This window comes from Urocampus carinirostris, chromosome 2, assembly GCF_059441175.1.
Source record: "Urocampus carinirostris isolate Australia breed hairy pipefish chromosome 2, RoL_Ucar_1.0, whole genome shotgun sequence".
NCBI lineage: Eukaryota > Metazoa > Chordata > Actinopteri > Syngnathiformes > Syngnathidae > Urocampus > Urocampus carinirostris.
Genome location: NC_142350.1, coordinates 62,317,012 through 62,338,801, shown reverse-complemented (window position 1 = coordinate 62,338,801; position 21,790 = coordinate 62,317,012). Strand labels below are relative to the sequence as shown.

The 21,790-nt window shown below is 37.4% G+C and overlaps 1 protein-coding gene and 1 long non-coding RNA gene across 3 annotated transcripts in view; one reads left to right on the top strand and one right to left on the bottom strand.

Moving 5' to 3' along the window:
* efna4 (ephrin A4) overlaps positions 1-21,790 on the bottom strand; it is an 83,945-nt gene that overhangs the window by 14,907 nt on the left and 47,248 nt on the right. For both annotated transcript variants that reach the window (XM_088327434.1, XM_088327435.1), the window contains exon 3: positions 12,817-12,885. In XM_088327434.1, coding sequence (XP_088183560.1) covers positions 12,817-12,885 — 69 coding nt within the window. The remainder of the gene's footprint in view (positions 1-12,816; positions 12,886-21,790) is intronic.
* The window catches only part of LOC148372878 (uncharacterized), a 37,135-nt gene that overhangs the window by 11,959 nt on the left and 3,386 nt on the right, over positions 1-21,790 (top strand). The window lies entirely within an intron of this gene.

The following is a 21,790-nucleotide window of genomic DNA, read 5'->3' as shown; positions in this document are numbered from 1 at the left end:
CATATTGACAATTTTCTTTACACAAAGGACAGCGCCACCTGTCAGCGACCGAGCCGACTAGCGTATTGCGTGTTGTTCTTGAACACGTCACGTATATAAGTCTATATTAACGCGAGCAACATCTTCAAGCGTCGTCCGTCGCTCAAAATGATTCGGCTGATTGTTTCCAACTAACGGCCATCTTGGGGTTAACCAGCCATTAAATAGCACGCTGGGATTTGCTCGGCCTGACGTGCGCATGCTGTGTGCTAGCGTGTGAGGCTAAATTATAGACTAGCGCTCCCCTCCTCGCCACAAAACCCTCAGAGTCACAAATGAAAACTTGCATTTAAAGCATTCTTGTAATGATTCAGTTTCATGTATTATTGCAGGGACAGTTTTGTAAACAAACTAAAATAAATGCAAAGGGAGTGAAGGTACACATTTTCGCAAGAATGAAGGAATTGGATTTTAGCGCAAATCACTGTCCAATTTTTCAAACAAAAAACGTAAGGTTATGATGTCCTGATTTAAATAAAAAAAAAAAAAGAGGTTAAAAGTCAAAATTTCTCCAAAACACAGACAAAACTAGTAATGTCATATAATCTTTGTTTGCCTTTGATGTACTTTTTTTATATAAAATTTGCCATTCTATTTTAAAACACAAATAATTAGGAAGGTAATTTGACATGTTTATCTATATATATATATATATATATATATATATATATATATATATATTAATACATATATTTCTCCTATGTGTATATATTTTCCTATTACTATAAATATTGTTGAATTATTATTGAACAATGCTTATTTTAATACATTGGAGACAAAACATATTTAGAATTCCTATTTAGGATATGTTTCTCCCAAATTATTGTTGAAATTACTACTACTACTATAATAATAATATTAATGTTATTAATTAACACTTGTCATTTCAATACAAATAAAACATAATATTTATGTATCTTTTTTAATATTTACAATTTATTCCAAATTATTACAGCTACTGCTAATAATGTTATTAAGAAAGACTTTTAATTTAATAACTATGAAAACAATAAAATGATCATGTGAACCATTATGTTTACAATTTATTCCAAATTATTACTGCTACGGCTACTACAAAACATAATAGTAGCAATATTTGATTAAAGATTAAAGATTTTATTTTCTGTTTATCATTTTAAATTCTAATTCTTTCAAATTTGATTATTAATACTACTACTAATAATGTGATGAAATCAATCAACACAATAAAGACAAAATATTAATGTTACTGTTATATGTACAATGTATCCCAAATTATTAAAGTTACTACTACAAATAATGGTAATGGTACTATTGTTATTAAATAATGACAAAGTAATTTATAATGTTTGTTATTGGATCAAAAATATATCTCAAATTATTATTACTTATACTATAACTGCTCATATAATAATAATGTAATCAAATAAAAGTTGTAATTTTAATAAAGACTACATACTTATAATGTTAACGATTATATTAACAATTTATTTAAAATATTACTGCTTTCACTACTATTAATAATAATGTTATTAAATAACACCGGTTATTTCAATACAATCATTTTATTTCACGTTGATTATTAGATTTAAAATACATTATTACTATTACTTCTAATACAACAATAATGACACTTGTGATTTTAATGCAATTAAGTCAAATATATGCTTGACTTTATTTACAATTTATTTCAAATTATCACTGCTTTGACTAACCGTACAAATAATAATATTGTTGTTGAATAACACTTGTAATGTTTATACAATAAAGACAAAATTGGAACAATGTTTACTATTACTATATTTAAAATAAACTTCACTCCATGAAAAAAATCTCAAATGGAGTATTCTATTGCAAATTTATCTTGTGAAAAAAAAAAAATCCGCTATTCTAAAATAATTCCGCCAAAACCATTAGTTCTAACAACCCTTTACTGGGAAAACAAAGCCCAAGATTTGGTGAGGCTCGCCACAAAATGGCGACGGTGGCATCCTTGCTCCTTTTTGCGCACTGCAGTCTTGAACATGTGTGTATTTGTCGTGCACGCATGTTTTTGCGCACACGTGCACGCACATGCGTGTTTGTGCCGCACCAGTGGACGCCGCCATTTTACAAACGCGGCAGCTAATGCTAACCGATGGCGCTTGGCGCCCCGTTCGAAATCAACTCCGAGGAAATCGAGCATTCCAAGTTAGTCAAGTTTAAGTGTGCGTTTTGGGCTCGTACATTTTTCCCCCGTGTTTCCAGTTCAACGAGTTCAAAGGTATTGGGGCATCATCGGAGGAGGTAGCTTTTATCCGGCGGGGTGAAAGGGAGGCAGCGATGTAAGACATTTCCCCCACCCCCAAAAAAAGTGAAAAAGACTGTGCTCGCAGCGGGGGGATGACAGGAAAAGAAGAGAGGCGATCGGGAAAGAGAAAAGGAATCAATTAGAGCGAAAGGAAAGTCGTTTCTTAATGGCTTCTCACAGTGGGACGGCGGCGGGAAAAAAACAGAGTTTTCACGGCGGAAGAGGGAAAAAACTGCGGAGGTTGTTGTCTGATGCAACCCAGACTCAAGCAAATCGGAATTTTTTTTTTTACTTCCTTGCCAGAAATTCTACCGAAAAGCTGCGACGTTTTCGACACGTGGTGGCGAAATGCGTGAAAGTGGATGTCTCCAGATCTGAATAGATTCTGTCGACGGGGTTAAAAATATGCAGGTGCGTGAAATCCGGATGAAAAACACGACGGCGAGGAAATCGAGACGACGGTACAGTCGGATTGCGCAAGATGAAGGCGAAGCATTAGGGAAATTGCTTCCTGTAAAGCAAGGGGAGACTCATGCTTTTTTAGAATGCGAGCTAGCTTATTTTTCCGAGTATTTTTCATAGTTTGTCCAGTGCTGCGCTTTATACTCTGGTGGGACTTACAGGATGAATTATTTACACAGGATTAAATCGTTGAGTCCTACATTTTTATTACCGGTCTATAATTGCATATATTATTTTCACACTAAACCACAAGAGGGCTCTCTAGGCCTGTGTTGATCATTTACATTTTGCTGTGCGGTGCTGAAAAATGTTCCCCTGCGTGACATGACCAAACGATGCCATCTTTTTGTTCAAAAGATAAGGCATCATTTCGACAAACTAAATATTTTGAACTTATACACATAACCACACTATAAAATACAGATTATAAAGGCGCGCCTGATTATAAGCTGCACCGAGTAGATTTTTAAAGGAAAAAAAATTATGTACATACATAAGCCGCGCCTGACTATAAGCCGCATGTGCCAACATTGAAACCTGATATGTTTAGAGTTTTAATAATATACGGCACCTAACCCCATGATGTTACGACAGCCTGCTGGTGGGCCGCCGGACTTTTGATAAACAAATTTGTGTCTGTACGATTTCACCAGTCACTGAAATACGTCATTGGAAAAAAACTCTTGGAATTCAAGATATGATGACCATTTCAAAATATACTCAGAATAACGCCACAATCATGTTGAAACAAAATACCCGAAAACTATAAACTCAGCATTACGTCCCCTGGCCGTCTTCACCTCCTTTGATTGTCCGCGGAAATTGCTTTGTTACATCAAAGACAATCCAGAGAATCCAACCGTGTAAACTATTTACTTCAAAACACACGATGCCGATGGATAAATAGAAATCTGGCTGAAAAATCTAGGCTTTATTGGACGTCGCTTCTTGTTATCCGTTCATTTCGCCAAATTATTTCAGTTTACAAATAAAAAGAATCGTAAAATATTCCCAATATGATAGTTAGCCCTCCCCCTTGGATTGACACCTTTTCCATGATGAGGGTCTGTTCATGCTAGTTTTATTTGAAGCTACATTAAAATTGCGTCTTCCTCGACTCATATAATCCACCTGTTTTGCTCTTACCTTCACTGCCTAGGCGCCCCCTGGCGGCCATTAAAAAATGCATAAATTAGCCACGTCATTGGATAAGCCGCAGGGGTTGAAAACTTGGGAAAAAAGTTGCGGCTTTGTAGTCTGAATTTTCAGTATTTATCTATTCAAGTCGACACATATGATATATATATATACACACACACCACTAATTTACACTTACTTTATACATATAAATACACAAGCGTACAGCATTTTCTGAACTGTTAGCTGCTCTAGAATAAAAATCGCCTGAAATCCATAATAAAATTGAGAACATTTTGGAAAACAAGTCATTTCGTCAAAGAAGGCGCAAGTTCTAGTTTTTGGTGTAGAGCAAAACTTGGGATCGTTACACCATTTTTTTTCCTTATTTTACAAGAAGAAAAAACACACACAATCAAAATATATTGAAAAGATTTTTTGAAAGACAAGAGATAACTGCATACAATTCAATAGTACCATTTAAAAAATACATCTTCTGCTAGTGCTTTCTTAAAATAAAAAATAAAACACATTGCAAACATAGAGAAATAAACTCTTCGTATATCCTAAAGCTAAAAAATATAACTATTTAAAACGTAACCATAAAATAGATTTTTTTTTGTTACGTTAAATAGTAAACGTTTTCATTCTGAACAAAACCTAATACATGTTTTTGTTTGTGCTTTGCTAAACAACAAAAAAACATGTTTAGAATATATTAAGAAAAATTAGTATTTTTGTAATATTCCAAAGATAAAAAAAATATTTAAAATGGAACAGTAACCGCTTTTTAACATAAAAGGTTTATTTTTTTTTTAAACAAAAAAAAAAACAATAGAAATGTTTAAATATATATAATTTATATTGAGAGAAATAAGCTTTTTCAAATATCCCAAAGCTAAAACTTGTTTATTTTTTTATTATTCAATTTTTTTGTACATTTTTTTTTCTTTTTCAACGGATCTAAAGTAATATTATAAAGAGCTATCTTTTTCAAAACAAAATACCCGTTTTTTGGTGTTACTTGCTAAAAAACGAAAACACGTTTGAAATATATTGAGAAATACGCTTTTTGAAAGATCCCGAAAATAAGAAATAATAGTTACATTTTTTTCTTTCATTAAATAGATTATTTATTGTCAAATGAATCTAAGGTTGTGAAAATCTTGTCTTTTCGTTCAAAACAAAACGCTTGTTTTTGGTTATGCTCTGCTTTAAAAAAATTAAAATAAAATTAAACTGGCCTTTGAATCCTAAAAATTCATATTTGTGGCCCTGAGAGGTAAAAAAAAAGTTTCTCTTTCCCCCCCTCAAAAACATTCCACCCTTTTCATGCACTTGCACATCATTCAGTGTGTTAAGTGTAACTCGGTGCTACAATTTAAGCACGCCTCACCAACGCAAGCAATTAACACCCCGAGCGCACAATTCCATGGAGGGCCCGCAGCCTCACTCCCACCCCAACATCTCCCGCGTTTCCGCTTTAAAATGAAGTCTTTAAACACGCAGGTGAGCGAAAAATAAGAGGGAAACTGCTGGGTGACCTTGAAGGAATCTCTCCGTGGCCGCCCTTCAAACCAGAAAATGTGTGAGAGAGAGATGATTGCCCACAACAGAGCATCCCGCCATGCAATTGTCTGTTAATCACGGCAAAAAATGCATTTCGGGGGACTTGGAGGACGAGTGCTTTGGTTACTATCGTGCGCACGCATACACACCGATAGGGGAATGTCACCACGGCGCCTAACGAACATCCCCGATCTCCTTCCTTAGACTTCACCGAGGTGGCAAACTACGGCTCGTGGGCCGCAGGCGACCTGTCGGGCTTTTTAAAATGAAGCCCGCCGAACAAAAATGTACTACTGAGAAAAACAATTCAGTTGTTTTTTTTGGTGCTAGCTTTGTCCACGTTGTCCTTGTCTGTCTTACTAAGTGGTACAAAATACTACAACGGAAATATTGGGAAAATACTACGGAAAACCTAAAAAATTACTACCACAGATATACTAGAAAAATACCACAGAAAAACTACAAAAATACTACTACAGATATATTATAACATACTATTACAGCAATACTACAAAATCACTACGATGGAAATACAACAAAAACAACTAAAAATACTACAGTACTACAGAATGACTTGTACATACTACTACAGCAATACTGGAACATACTACTAAATCAATACTACAGAGTCACTACTATAGAAATTCCACAAAATACTAAAACTTACTATTATAGAAATACTAGAACATACTACTACAGCAATTCTATAAAATCACTACCATGGAAATACTACAAAAACGACTACAGAAATACTAGAAAAAGACCACAAAAAAGACTACAAAAATACTACAACAGAAATACGACAAAAATACTACAGTACTACAGAATTACTTGTACATACTACAGCAATACTAGAACATACTACTACATCAATACTATAGAAATAACACAAATACTACTAAAGTAATGCTAAGGAAATAATAAAAACACTTCTACAGTAGTACTATAATACAAAATATTACCACAGATATAAGAAATACAACTAAAGAAATACTACATAAATATATTTACAGTAAGACCACAAAAATACTATGGAAATACTTCAACTACTACAGCAGTTATACTACTACAACAATACTACAAAAATGCAACTACAGTAATAATACAAGAATACTACAGAATTAGTACAAAATACTATACCAGAAATACTACTACAGACATAATACTACAGTAATGCAATCATGCAAAATACTACAACAGAAATACTACGATATGAATCAACAGTAATAGAACAAAAATACTACTACGGAAGTAATACAAATATACAACTACAGGATTACTACAAAAACACTACTTTGCACGTTATACAAATGTAGAACTATGCAACTACAGTAACAATACAAAAATGCTACAGAAATCCAACCAAAATACCACCACAGAAATACGACAGAAATACTACTACAGTAATGCTATCATGCAAAATACTACAACATACATCAACAGTAATAATGCTGGAAATGTGAATTTCCCTTCGGGGATGAATAAAGTATCTATCTATCTATCTATCTAATAGAACAAAAATACTCCTACGGAAGTAATACAAATATACAACTACAGCAATATTACAGGAATACTACAAATATACTACTGCACTAATACTATGATATAAAGTACTGCTACAGAAATACAACAATACAACTACAGTAACACTACAAAAACATTACTACGTATGTAATACAAATGTAGAACTATGCAACTATAGTAAAAATACAAAATGCTACAGAAATCCTACCAAAATACCACTGCAAAAATACTACAAAATTATTCGAAAAATAAATAGCAAATTTAGTGCCTAAAACAGGGACCTAATGCATTAATTTTGTTTAATTCAAAGTGTTTCAAACCCAATTTCATGAAATCAATCTATTTAAAGACAACTGTAAAAAGAAATGCAACATTTAACAACAGATAACTGCAAATCTATTTTTTCATAACTGCAAATGGAAAAACTGGAATGGTTGTCAGGCCCGGGCCCCTGGCCGAATTTTTTCAAACCCAATGCGGCCAGTGACTCCAAAATAATGCTTTCCGATATAGAATATTTTCACCGTCTCTACACTAAACCAATGGAAGTGGCTTAGTGAGCACCTACGAGGGCGGATTCGGGAGGGACCGGGCGCGCCCAGATCAGTTTTGCTCGGCCGGCGAAAGATCATAAAAAGGCGTGAGGGACGAGAGGGGAAGGGAGCGCAGGAGACGCTGAGAAAGGGGAAGATTAGTGCCGCTCCGGGGACGGGGGTAAAAAGAAAAGGAGATGGGAAGCGGCAAATTTAGTCGGGATTAGTTTTGGTTAGGGATGAGAGAGAGAGAGAGAGACGGGGTGAGAGAATCACTTCGAGTTTGTATGATCAGATGCACACTTTCAAACTGCTCGTGTACTCAAAGAATTGGAACACAAATGAATGTTTCTCGTGGAAATAAGTGAGGTCCTGGTGAGTGACAGTTTGGGGCAGGGGTCGGGAACCTCTGACTCAAAAACCCATAAAAGCAAAATTACTTTAGATTTTTTCTTTTCCCGAGAGTCCCACCAAATATTTTAAGACAAACTTCAACAAAACTGCTCTAGCGGCTCTCCAGACAAAAGCTAATTCTTCAACACCTTTTATTTTGATAAAATCCATAAAAAATAATAATGCCAGAGCCTGTGTGCCATATAAATAGACCACGTCTCCCTCTCGCAGTTACTTAAGAGCGTTGAGGCTCATTTTAACATTTTTGTCCTAAATAGTGGTTTCAAAACAAGGTGCGAGCAAAGTTCTTTTGTAAAAATGACAAAATACTGCAAACGAGGATACCGACGTATTGACCCTCAGTGCAGACGCAGTTGAGCGAAGGGGGAAAGGTGAACGTGCGCCCTGTGTAAAGCTCCGCCCATTCCTCCTGCTTATCCAATCAAATTGTGTGTTTGGCTGGTGTTTCTGGCTGTTTAAAGTTTGTTCTGTGGCTTCAAGTTCCTCAACAATGAACATAGATTGTATAATGAGCTTCCATATAACGGAATATTTAGCGTTTTACAGTCAAAACAGGGTCTGTTAGTGTAACACCATTACCGTAAGGGAATTTTTCTAATTGCTTGCAATGGCAGCGGAAAACACTGGCTGTGAGAACTCGTGTATATATATATAATGTTTGTTTTTTTTCTTAAACCAGTACAGATACCAGACACTGACATCGTTGGTACATAAATAAATATTTCTTAGAGTAAATGGAAAACCAATGAATTGACCTGAACTTGCCTTTTTTTCTATGTCTACATTTCTTTTTAAAAGGATATTGTGTATATAAAAAAAACTACGTTTATATGGGAGTTCATGTATTTTTGAAAAAATGAATTTAGAGTGTATTTTTTTAGCACTTCTTGTGGCAAAAAATAAAAATACTCTGTCCCTTTAAACCAGGGGTGTCAAACTCATTTTAACTCGGGGGCCCGCAAGATAGAACAAACCTTCTTTCGGGCCGGACTAATGAGGAAGGAAGAATGAAAAGGAGGGATGGACAGAAAGAAAGAAAGAAACTAGTAGATTGAGAAGAAAAAAAGAGGGAAAGAAAGAGAGGTTGGGAAAAAGAAACAGAGAAAGGGAGCAAGAAATAGAGATAAAAGAGAGCAAGAGAGAGAATGTAAGAAACAAAAGAGATAAAAAGAGTAATGGTGAGATGAGAAAAAAAAATTACAAAACAGAAATAGAGAGAAAGAGAAGGAGAGAAAGAAAGAGGGGGAGAGAGAGGAGGGGGATGCATGAGATAGATAAAAAGACAAAGAGGAACAAAGAAAGAAAAAGATAGACTGAGGGAGTGAAAGAGAGAAGGATAGAAAGTGAGAGAAAAAGGGAGAAAAAAAAATACAAGTACAGCGTTTGTGAGAGGCGCCTGGCTTTGGCAACATCAAGTGGACAATATTTCAACCTGCAGCTCGTTTTTCTCTTGTGCTACCCTTAGCGTTGTCTCGCGGGCCGGATTCAATTCCTCAGTGGGCCTGATATGGCCCGCGGGCCGCCTCATTCACACCCGTGCTTTCAACGATTATGCAAACACACAGCCACCAAAGTCAAACTGGCCCAGGCAGTGCAACAATGTTTTATTTATAATGCACACACTTGTGGCCTAGATACCCAACATTTATTTGCTCATTTTGATAAAGCAGGTATCCAAGGTAAACAACAACCCCAAGAATCTAATGAGCCGAGTGTTTATTTCTGCTCCACGGGGCACTCCGTGATAACGAATGAATGGCAAGTCCATTAGTTGAAATCATGTAATTTTTCGCTAATAAACCTTCATGACAACCATTAGGAAGCCATTCCTTCTTCATCCTACTTGGAAATGTCACCCCCCCTGTTTGGCAAATAATAGAGATTTGGTGAACTTTGGCCCCGGGCCTCCCCGATCCGGCCCGGGATGCCGAGCCCCCCTGCGGATCCGGCCGGGATGGGAACTGGGACAGACGTCTCGGACACGCTCACGCACTCCAAAATGATATGGGCAAACGACACGCAAAGGGATCCGTGCGCGAATCCCGCCTGGCGCTCCGACACACACACACACCCACGAGCGGGTTAGCGGCGCAGGGATTCCCACAGAAAGACCCGAGACCTGAAGGGGCAGCTCAGTGGACTGGAAGACTAACATTACTCCAGGCGGGCTCTGGATTAGATCAAGTCTGTGAACTTCACACGGGGAGAAGGAGAGAAGACGAATGATTGTGACGGATAGCCAATAAAGAAAGGGGGAGGGGGGTGATGGAAAAAAACCTCCAATTACAGGCCGGTGCACAATTTTGCAGATTTTGTGATCGTCATTTGAAGTTTTACCACAAAATACTGACTAACAATGAGGACTTCTGTATTTATTTGTGTTTAACGCGCACCCATCATTATTTTTTTTAAATTAAAAACCGGGAAAAAAAAAATATTCAACTTTTTCTCAGCTAAAATTAGGATTTGTCAGCAAAAATGTTGATTAAAATAATGAATTGACTATGTAAGCTATACACAGTAACAAAATAAAATGTATAACGTATTTATTTAGCTTTAGCGACAGACTGCTGTCACTGTCTTGTACCACGGACAGACTGAAGAGATCTTTTCTTCCTCATGCCATGAGGCTCTTTAACTCCACCCGGCGGAGTAAAGGCCCACCTTAAACCACACCCCCTACATTGCATATTACCGTACTTTTATTGCAGTGTGTATTTTATGTAGCACTATTTAAATACTCTATACAACACGCTACAGTGGGTATTAGCACATCACATTGGGTATTTGTATATTATATTACTTTTGCTTTATTATTGTATTGTTCTCAGCGAAGGGATGCTGCTGGAAATGTGAAATTCCCTGCGGGGATGAATAAAGTATCTATCTATCTAATTAGTGTCCTAAATTAATCATCAGATACACCAAAGGCTTTCCCTTCATCCTACTTTTTTCGTTTCTTTATATCTTTCAAGATGACCTTCTGTTCTCTCCTTTCTCTAATATTTGTCTCTGGTACTGTGAATAAAAAACATATGACAGTGAGATGAAATGGAATGCCTTTTTGAACGTCATCTACATAGTGGTTTGGATTTGGTGCTCTCAGAACTGCGGCCCTGGTTTAATTCCCGTTGGATCCAATGTTTTGTATTGCGGTCTGTGATATTTTATACAAATACGGTAATATACTACTGTAAAATCTCTTGCATAACGCGCACCGAAACTTCGATTTTTTTCTTTGGTAAAAATAAAGATGCGTTTTACATAAATAAATACGGTACATTAATTAATTTTTGACTTCCTATTAGAACATTTATATACCTTTTTTCGATGAATATACTCACAGAGTACTATTTCACACGATGTTCATTCAAAGTTTTACAGAAAAAAGTACTTGCTAGCAATAATGATTCGTGCATTTTGTTCAAATTCAAATTCAGGAATTTGCATCCCCGTATTTGCAGATTAATATTATACCTTTTTCCCAGATTGATACTATACTCACTTACCGAGTACTCATCATTACCCGTACTATTTGCTGATACAACTAGCTTATAGAATAAACAAGCAATAAAGACTACTTTTTTTTCATTGCCAATTAAGGAATTTGTATAATGTTTTTCCCACACTAATATTATTCTCCTAAAATGTAGATGTACTTGATTTATACAGCCCTTTACAAAATCATTTCGTGTATCAAAATGCAGCAATACGTAAAAATAAATAAAAATAAATACAACAGAAAAATTGGGGAAATTCACATAGTTAGTAGTATTACTGCACTTGTATTTTCTTTTGTATATTTGCAGTATTTCTGCTGTCTTTTTGTAGTATTCTTGTAGTAGAATTTTTATAGTACTTTCGTACTTGTTTTTGTAGTATATCTGTATTAGTTTTGTAGTATTGCTGTATTATTTCATTAGTGATATTTTTGTAGTATCTTGTCCTGGTATTTCTCTGTTATACTATTACTATTATTAGTATTCTTTGGTAGTGTTTCTTTAGTATTTTGTAATATTACTGTAGTTGTATTTTTGTAGTATATCCATCATATTTTTGTAGTAATATTGTTATTTGTAGTATTGCATTAGTGGTATTTTTGTAATATTTATGTAAAAGTATTTTGTACTATTACTGTGGTTGTATTTTTGTAGTATTTTCGTCATGTTTTTGTAGTAGTATTATTCTTTATAGTATTACTGTAGTGGCATTTTGGTGGTATTTCCAAAATAGTATTTTTTTTAGTATTTCTTTGTAATATTATTGTAGTAGTATTTTTGTACCATTTCCACAGTATTTTTTTCTTTTCAGAATGAATGAAAAATGATATGTTAGGTCCCCGTTTTCAAGCACTAAATTTGATATTTAGGTTTGTAGTATTTTTGTAGTATTTCTGTAGAAGTATTTTTGTTGCAGACATGCAAAAGAACGATATACAATCCCCCAAATTTTTAAAAATAATTGTCATTCCATTTTCACTTGGCGAGCCAGAAGGGCCGCATGTGGCCCACGGGTAGTAGTTTGCCAACCTCTGCTTTAACCTCCAGTACGGAAAGAAGTTTGTTTTTTTTAAAACTTCAACAAAGAATGGAAATAAACAGCCCGGAATTTCAGCTTTTGGCCAAACAACGTTTCGCAATCTCTCACATCAGATTCCTGTAATTCATTGAGAAAAAAAATAAAAGGCATGAGGAAATAAAACAGTCAGACTGGCAACGTGAAAACGAGGGCGAGGCGATAGTAGAAAAATGAAAGGCAGGGGTGACGGTAGAGGAAGGCGGGTAGGGAAGGAGGTTAGCAAGGAAGCAAGGAAGGATCAAAGGCGCTCGCTGATGAAAAGAGGCAAAAAAAAAAGAAGCGAGTACTCACCCGTCTCGCAGCACACGGTGACGCGAAGCTTCATACACGGTAGTGGCGGGCCTTCGTCTGCAGGTAGAGCTGAAACGCAACCAGGAAAGGAGAGAGAAGCCATTTTAGTGCCAGATGCTAACCAAAAACGTCAAAAGAGCCATATTGGACCAAAAAACATTTGTCTGGAGTGGCAAAAATTTTCAAGTTTATATAAACCTTTTATTCTATATTAGCTACCGTAAATTCCGGACTATAAGCCGCTACTTTTTCCCTAACTTTCAACCCTGCGGCTTATTCAGTGATGCGGCCAATTTATGTCATTTTTCTAACGGCCGCCAGCGGCGCTCGAGTGTTGCTACCATTAACTGCCCTGTCAAAGCTATATTATTATTATTAAAGCTTTGAAAACTCTCTCGGTGTACCGTCTTTCTTTGTAAATATGTGTAACCCATGTATAATATGTATTTGCAACTGTATATTTTTGTAATGTATTTATTTGTATTTATTATAGACACTTATTCTGATATGTTTTGCACGGGTGAACGAAAAATGAGGGGCGAAACAAACGCGGGGTACCGAGTTTAAGTGGGGACCGCTAAAGGTGAGGGACGGACAAGGAAAGAAGAGGGGGTAAATGAAATGAAATGATCTGCATTTATATAGCGCTTTTCAAGTCAATGACTTCCCAAAGTGCTTTACAAAAGTTGGTTAAAGAAAAAGGAGTTGCATGAGTAAATGTGTTCATCTGATATATTTTTCCCACCCTTACCTTTGGAAATATACACTTTTTTCCTTGGATTACTTTCAACGGGACCCGGACTCTGCAGGTCTGCATCAAACCTTAAGTACCGATATCATTTTCCGTTCATTTTGCCGGCTGTGATTTTTGGACTGTGGAATGAAGGACATTTAGTCTCAATCGCGGGACTTGAAGTCGGATTTGGGTCAATTTTGTGTTTGAGTTACATGTTTAAATGTGGGCGCATGCGGCTTATATACAGGCTTGTGTGTGTACAAAATCGGTTTTCCTCTTAAAATGTTGTGGGTGCGGCTAATAATCAGGTGCACTCTATAGTCCGGAATTTACGGTATATTATCCCTCTATCAACTTAACGTCATGATGTTAATGAATCGCCGTATGTTTCATTTCTTTGATAAAATTAAAGACATAATTTATGATGTTATTTTCACCCGACTGCCCATATGGTTAGCTGCTCCTCTTGCACTCTTTGCACTACTGTATAATACTATACATAGCTATAATTATTTAGTATATTATTAGTACTTCAATACTCCAACTCAATACAACATTTTATTTATATCTGTACACTCAAGGAAACTGTGCGGGTCAGATGTATCGACATTTCGTTCTGTATACACGTGTACAAGAATGACAATAAAGTATATCTGAATCTCTCTCTGATTTTGAGGATTCGGGGAAAAAAAAGTTGAAATGAGCAAAAAGATTGCAATAAAAGGTAGCATGCATTTGTGAAAATAAAACAGCTTTTTGATAAAGCCAAGTCACTAAAATCACATGAATGCAGTTTAAATTTGATTTCTGTGCAAATGTGTTTAGGTAAAACACAGCAGATGCATCTTCTCTCTCTCTTATGATACTAAAAGCAGATATCCTCGGGTCTGAGCAAAAAAAACAAATAATATCCCCAAGTCTCTTTCAAAATATATACAGTGGTAATACCTCTACTTACGAATGTCTCTACATTTACGAATGAGGAAACTATTGCCTCTCGTTAAAAAGTCGTTTTAACATAGAAAGTCAAAAAATACAGTACAAATTTCCTAAACGTAAAAAAAAACTGGCTATCGCTTAAAATCTGCCTGGCAACCCAGTGCGCATGTGTGCTCGCAGTATGCTCTTCACGTCGTCATAGTTAAGAGTTCAGGGAGGAGGAGGAGCTCCCGCACGATAACAGGGAGGAGGACGCAACCATCAATCAATCAGCCCAAATTAAAGACATTTTAACAAAACTTGACTGAAAAGTATTTGGTACAGTGGTACCTCTACTTACAAATGTCTCTACATACGAAAGTTGAATGGGAAAATATTGCCTCTCGTTACAAAGGCGTTTCTGGAGACAAAGTCAAAAATACAGTCAAGCACATGCTGTTATTATCCGCTCCGAGAGTTTCTCCAACGTAAACAAACGGGCTATTGCTTCAAATCTGCCTGGCAACCCATTGTGCATGCGTGCTTCCAGCATGCTCTTCGTTTGTCCGTCACAGTTCAGAGTTCAAAGACGACGGAACGACGAGGAGGGTTTCCAGCAAGATTGCAGCCATTATTCATTTGGCCCATATTAAAGACTTTTTAGCAGAATTCCATGAAGTTTTAGAATTTGAGGAAAGGAATCACTCGGGAAAAGTGTTGACAAGCTGGGCTATCGCTACCTCTGCTTGCGCATTTCTGACGAAATGTCAAAGCAGACGTCATTGGATCAGTTTCTCAAGAAACGTGAGGCAAAAAGCCAAAACTTTTTAAAATGATTTCCTTTTTTAATCATGTGCCTCTCATTTTATGTTCATCGTGTGGTAAGCTAATTTTAACATGTGTTTCGTTCATGTTCTGATAATCTTTTATAATTAAAAAAATATATTGTAATTTTGCGGGTCTTGGAACAGATTATCGCAGTAGCATTTAAAATGCGTCTCTTCCTACGAAGTTTTCAGGTTAAGAAGCTACTCCCAGAAAGAATTAAATTCGTAAGTAGAGGTATCACTGTACTGACAAAATATCAGAAATCACTTCATAAAAACAGCTACTTTGTAATTGAAATAGTGCTTATGACATCATTGTGCTCTTAATCGTTTAATATGACTTCTGTGTTAAAATTAAGAGGTAATTCCATCAGTCTTATTTGAGGCTGAACTTTTCCACAAGATAGCCGAGCGATGAGCCGGCCTCAGTTTGCGGGAGCTGGACCCATCTAAGCCGGGCTGGCATCAAACCCACTAATAGAATTAGCGCTCGTCGCTCTATTGTTTTCAAATGCCTTGATTGTCTGCTTATTGGCACACACTAAACACAAGAGATGCATATTTGGAGCAACTTTATCGCTCATGTTGACCAAACACAAACACTGGAAGCCCAAAGTGGACAAATTGGGCCAAGGTCTGGGGGAAATGGAAGCAGGGAGGAGGGCAGTGTCGCTCTTTCCCCATTGTTGCTCGTCTCTGAAGTGGTTCAACAAACACAATAGCAAACGATTGTACGCGAGTGTGTGTAAATAATATCCGCAAATGTGGAGCCTCGCTTTCATACTCGCAACAAAGCTCCATTGTTAAGTCTTTGACACTAATCACTCATGTAAAGATGCTTTATTTTCTTTTTCTTATAGTAACTGTCAAAAACCCCCGACTTAAATAGAATAAACTGTTAATTTACTGGACAATGTTACCGAGAAAAACAACTTTTGATCAGAAGTAATAGGCATAAAGTCATCTTTAAAGGGACAGTGTGTAATATTTAGTGCCTCCGAGTTGTACAACAAAACCTTTTGTCTCTCTTACTTGGGTTCTGACTCGGTCCTGTTTTCCTGTTGGTATCCCCAGTCCGGTATTGTTCCAGTTTATTTTTGTCCTGTTTAACTTAAGGTTCTGGTTTTGTTTCCGTCTGTTTTTGTCCTGTTTGTTATTTTCTCCAGTTTTTGTTCGCGTCTAGTTTCTCCTGTTTATTTTCGATATCTATCGATTATCTATCCTGTCTGTCCCGTCCTGTCTGGTATCGACCCCATCCATCCGGTATCAACTCGGGCAATTGGAAACGATCTCGTCGGTCTCTGGCTTCCTGTCTTTCCACGCCAGACCGGCTGCCCAACGTGCATGACTCCCCATTTTCCGTAAAATAAAGGGTTGTGTGAGAATGTCACGCGAATGGGACCTGATCCTGTTCTGGTTTCTGACACCATTCAGTTAAAAAAACAAAAACATTGATATAAATATTAGGAAAAAAATACCTGAACCATCATACCAATGTTAATCAAATAAAAATCATGGGTTGAGCAATTTATATGTCTATTACACCGTTGAAACCCAGCCTAAGGTCACTTGCTGCTACGCTGTGCTCTGTGGCAGTGGTTTTCCTTCTCATTTGACAAACAGTGGCATCTAGTGGTCTAATATTATACACCTGGGCATTAATCTTTAATCCCGTGACGTAGAGTTGGGGGAGGCAGGTTTGGCAGTGCCTCACCTGTCATCATAGAAATAAAAAAAAAAACAATAATATGGAATTGTCATTTTTACAGTAATCCCTCATTTATCACTGGGGTCACCTTCCCATAAAGCAGGGGTGTCAAAGTCAAATGGACGGAGGGCCAAATAAAACATTTGGCTACAAGCCGAGGGCCGGACTGTCCAATCTTTACTGAAACCAAGATTTAACCTACTGAAAACACAACAAATATATTACAATATGATTGGATAAATAAAGCAATATTTTCTTATGACTCTGTCAGTCATTTTTAATTTCAGCAGGCACAAAATACAAATGTCCTTTATATAAAAAACTCATAACGTATCTCATAACAACAACTCATAACCTTTTTCTATCATTCAATCATCTGAAATTATTAAAAAGAAATATTGCCTCGAAATACAATAAAATAAAGTGCAAAAATCTCTTGTTACTTAAACCCAATAGCAATCAACACACTGGACCTCATCTGTCCTGCTCAAATGTACATTGACTTTCCTTTCTGTGCTTTCTCTGGGTTAGTGTGAAAAAAAGGAATTACTGATTAACAAATAATAACAATCAAAAGTCATTTTCTCTGCTAAATAGGAGACAATTTTATCAAAAGACTGTTGTCCACATCAAGATCTATTTTCCATGAAAAGCCAAAAAACAAGAAACACTCCCAGGACAGAGTCGGCAGACAAAAACAACATAGTCAACATAGACAATAAAGCTTTAAAATTCCCGAGGGGAACAACAAAAAACAAGACCTTCTTTATGTGCATATTTAACTTTTAAACTTGAACGGAGTAAAAACTTCAAATGTGTAATTGCACAGGAAACATTACTGTATTATTACTCTATTTACATACATTTATATACAGTACTGTATTACTACAACTCTACATTACTTGTTTGAGGCTGACGCTGATACTTTTCCAGCTACCTCCGTGAACATGTACTCCAACTCCCACCTTGTTTGAAAGCCCCGGTTTTCAGTGTCCACCTTCCATTTAGCCATTGTTGATGGGTATCTGTGGGCTAATTTTTGCTGTTATGCTAATGACTGCTGCTGATCGACTGCTGAATAAATCAAACCGCCTCCCGCTTTGCTCCCGCTCGGCGCGTCCCCGTTGCATTGTGGGAAATGTAGTATTCATGCGTACTGCGGGCTGCTGGCTTGCAGCGGCCTGCGGGCCGGATCTAATAATATATTGATATCGTCATATATTGATATGTGGCCCGCGGGCCTTGACTCTGACATATGTGCCATAAAGAGTCCGTGATGGGCGAAATCCATGAAGTAGAAGCCTTTATCTTTTTACAATTATTATACAATTAAAGACTAATTCACTGGAACTTCTTCCCCAAACAAATGAACTGTAAACGTTTTATTTTCAATTTATTTTATGAATAACTATTGTCCTTCAAATTATAATTAGCGGGGAGGCTGTTTAACCAATTTGAATGCTTAACACAATGCAAATCTGTTAAGTACTGGAATCGTAAAAAGTAAATTGCGAAAAACAAGTAGTTATATTTATTCAATGTTTCCATTTTTTTCATCTAACTTTACAGTTTGGGGATTTTTGTTTTTCAAAAATATGTGATTTTTCACATTAAATGATGAATATTGTTAATGCAATGTATTACTGTGCTGAGCAGATTGAGGTATGCAATTCTCTTGGCTCATGGCAGAGGGCAACAATGAGACCATGGATAAATAGGCACAGCTTTAGCACGCTAACAGCAAGTCAAGCCATCCAGTATTGTTTTCTAGTCAAGTCAAGTCAAATCATTTTTATTTGTATAGCCCTTAATCACAAAGAGTCTCAAAGGGCTGCACAGGTTATTGCACAGACTATTATTACAGACTATCATGACATCATTCCCTGATCTGAAACCAACATAAGGGCAAGGAAAAACTCAAAAACCTCAACATGAGGAAAATGAAGAAACCTTGAGATGGGACCGCACATGTGGTAATCCCCCTTTCAGGATGACCAGGCTGCAATGGATGTTGCAATTACAAATACGCAGATATTTGATGCAGGATTACCTATTGATGTTTATTCAAATAGAGCAGCACATAGACGTCATTTAGAAGCTAATGTAAGACAATAAAACCACTATTTTCTCTGCTAAAGTTATTTTATTTATAATCTAACTGAGGGCAGCATGTAGGCAGAGTGGTTAGCGCGTCCGCGGCACAGTTCTGAGGTCAAGGGATCGAACCTTCCTGTGTGGAGTTTGCATGTTCTCCCTGTGCTTGCGTAGGTGTGAATAAGCGAGTGAGTTGTCTGTCTCTGTGTGCCCTGCGACTGGCTGGCAAAAGGTTCAGGGTGTCCCCTGCCCACTGCCCGAAGATAGCTGAGATGGGCTCCAGCACCCCCGCAACCCTACTGAGGATAAAGCGGTGCAGATAATGGATCTAACAGACACGAACCTCACCGTACGTCACTGCTTAAATTCCCACATGACCATTCGTAGGAGAAATTCACCGTGAAAATAAAATGTTATTTAAGAGTTTGGGGGGAAAAAAAGGATCAGAAAGCGCCCCTGCGACCGTAAAAATCCCAATTTTGCAGCGCCGTGACCTTTGCGGTTTGTTGGCTTGAGCAGTCTGCTTGTATTGATCTTGTAACTTGTTCCTGGCCACACTTTGCAGGCCCTCGGCGCGTGCTCCAGCGTGCCACTGTTGCACACCATGTATTCTTTTCACTCCTTTCATTCCCTGCCTCGTCTCGCGTCCACCCACTTCTGACACAAGTCATAAAGAGGAGGGAGCGTTGGGGGGTTGTTGGTTACAACTGCCAAGTTGTCTTGTGTCTGCCATTCTATTTGTTGAGGCTAGGTGGAAAAAAAACAGAAAGTGCACAATCTTCAAGGATTGTCAATGAGATGTTGGTTTCCAATTTGCTTTTTGACATCCTTTTGCATTTTTCACTGAAGGTCATCAGGGACAAAAACATGACATGAGCCTCTGTTGTATCAATATGGGTAAAAAAAACAAAGGGTAAAGTGAGGCCAAAAATGAGGTTTGCTCAAAGTTACAGTTGGTTATTTGGCTTTTTAATTTCCATCTATCTATCCATCTATCTACCTTGGTCATATCCCGTACGAGGGGTGACCGACAGCAAGACAAACACGTATACAAAAACAAAGAAAAGAAAAAAGGGTGACACAACACACTCCTGTTCAACAGCAGGGCCCGACAGCTTACACTGGTTTACCCCTGCCGCGTCATACAGGTGCCCATCCCTTAGAACGCGTCCAAACATCCCACTATCCTTTCAGAACAGCCCCCACTCATTCCTATCACCAACAAGAGCTCTAGCTTCCACCAAATTTAGACCTCTTTCCTGCAGTGCACTCATAACACCATCCATCCACGTAAATCACAGCTTTCCTCTTGGTCTCCTTCTGCAAATTTCAACCAAGTTAAATGATTCAAGTCATGTTTATTTGTGTCACCCTTAATCACAAGGACTCTCAAAGGGCTGCACAGCATTGTAACACCATTACAATTCAGATGAATGACCAGAGGGTTCAACAAATACAGTAAGCAAAAAACAAAAAAACTTAAGAGGTTCTCCAATTTAGGGTGTCCCAAATCCATTGGTATGTTCTAAAAGCACACGTTGATTCTCAAAGTTCAGTACTCCACAGTCAAGAACAAAGGAATAATCCAATTTTTACCGCAAAATTGATGTGGAGCTTTATGAAGAATCAGATCCTTGTAGGATTCCTGGTCTGGGTAGATCGCCACTCGAATCAATAGTCTAAGGAATCGAGGAATTTCCCAAAATGCAATGAGTCTTCCAAAAATCTCCAATGTCAAACATGTCGGGATTTTAAAAATGCTTACATTTTAATGTTGTGTTTTCAAGGATTGAAAAGTGCTCGTAAATGCTCGAAAGTATTGCCATGTTTCTCAAGAAGTTTACTTAAAAACAACACTGACACACCTGTCAGTTTCGTTTTGCCATTACATTTCTTCTTCCCATGTGATTAACAGGAGCTCGCATTAGTTTGTAAGGCATTGTCCTATTTTTGGAGAGATCGTCGTTGGGCGTCGCCCCAAAAAATACGCAGAGAGGAGATATGGCAAAAAGGGAACGCGCTGTATTGCATTCGGGACACGTTCAAAGTTCCAGGCGTTCAAGATTGGCTTTTATAGTGTTCTCAAATAAAGTAAATAAAATAAGGATATCTCTTGAAGGTCTTCCGCCTCAGCTCCTCAGCATATCAGTTTGTGACCTCTTGCAACAACGTCATCCCATGACCTTCATCAGATGCCTACATACTTATCATTAGTTATTATCCACATTCCACAACACTATGAAGCGTCACTGCCCCCTACTGGTTTGTCCCAAGAAGCCAGGTGCATGTTTATCATGAGGTTAACAATTGTCTGGTTGTCTGGACCATATAAAGCAGGGAATTGCCTCACATTAAGTTGACTTAATGTTTTTTTTTTAATTTACAAAATTGTGGATTAAAAAACTCTCAATTTTAAGGCAAGAAAGCAGTAGTGTAATGCAAAAAACACGCGCGTTGGTGAGGACTATATTTTCCGGAGTATAAGTCGCAGCTTTTTTCATAGTTTGCCAGGGGTGCAACTTATACTCTGGGGAGATTTATCTGGTCAAGTATTGATACATTAGCTCAGAAGGTAGAGCGGTCGTCTTGGGATCAAGAGGTCGCAGGTTCAATTTCCAGCTCCTCTGTGTTACATGTCGAAGTGTCCTTGGGCAAGACACTGAATCCCTAATGCCCCCAATAAGCAGGTCT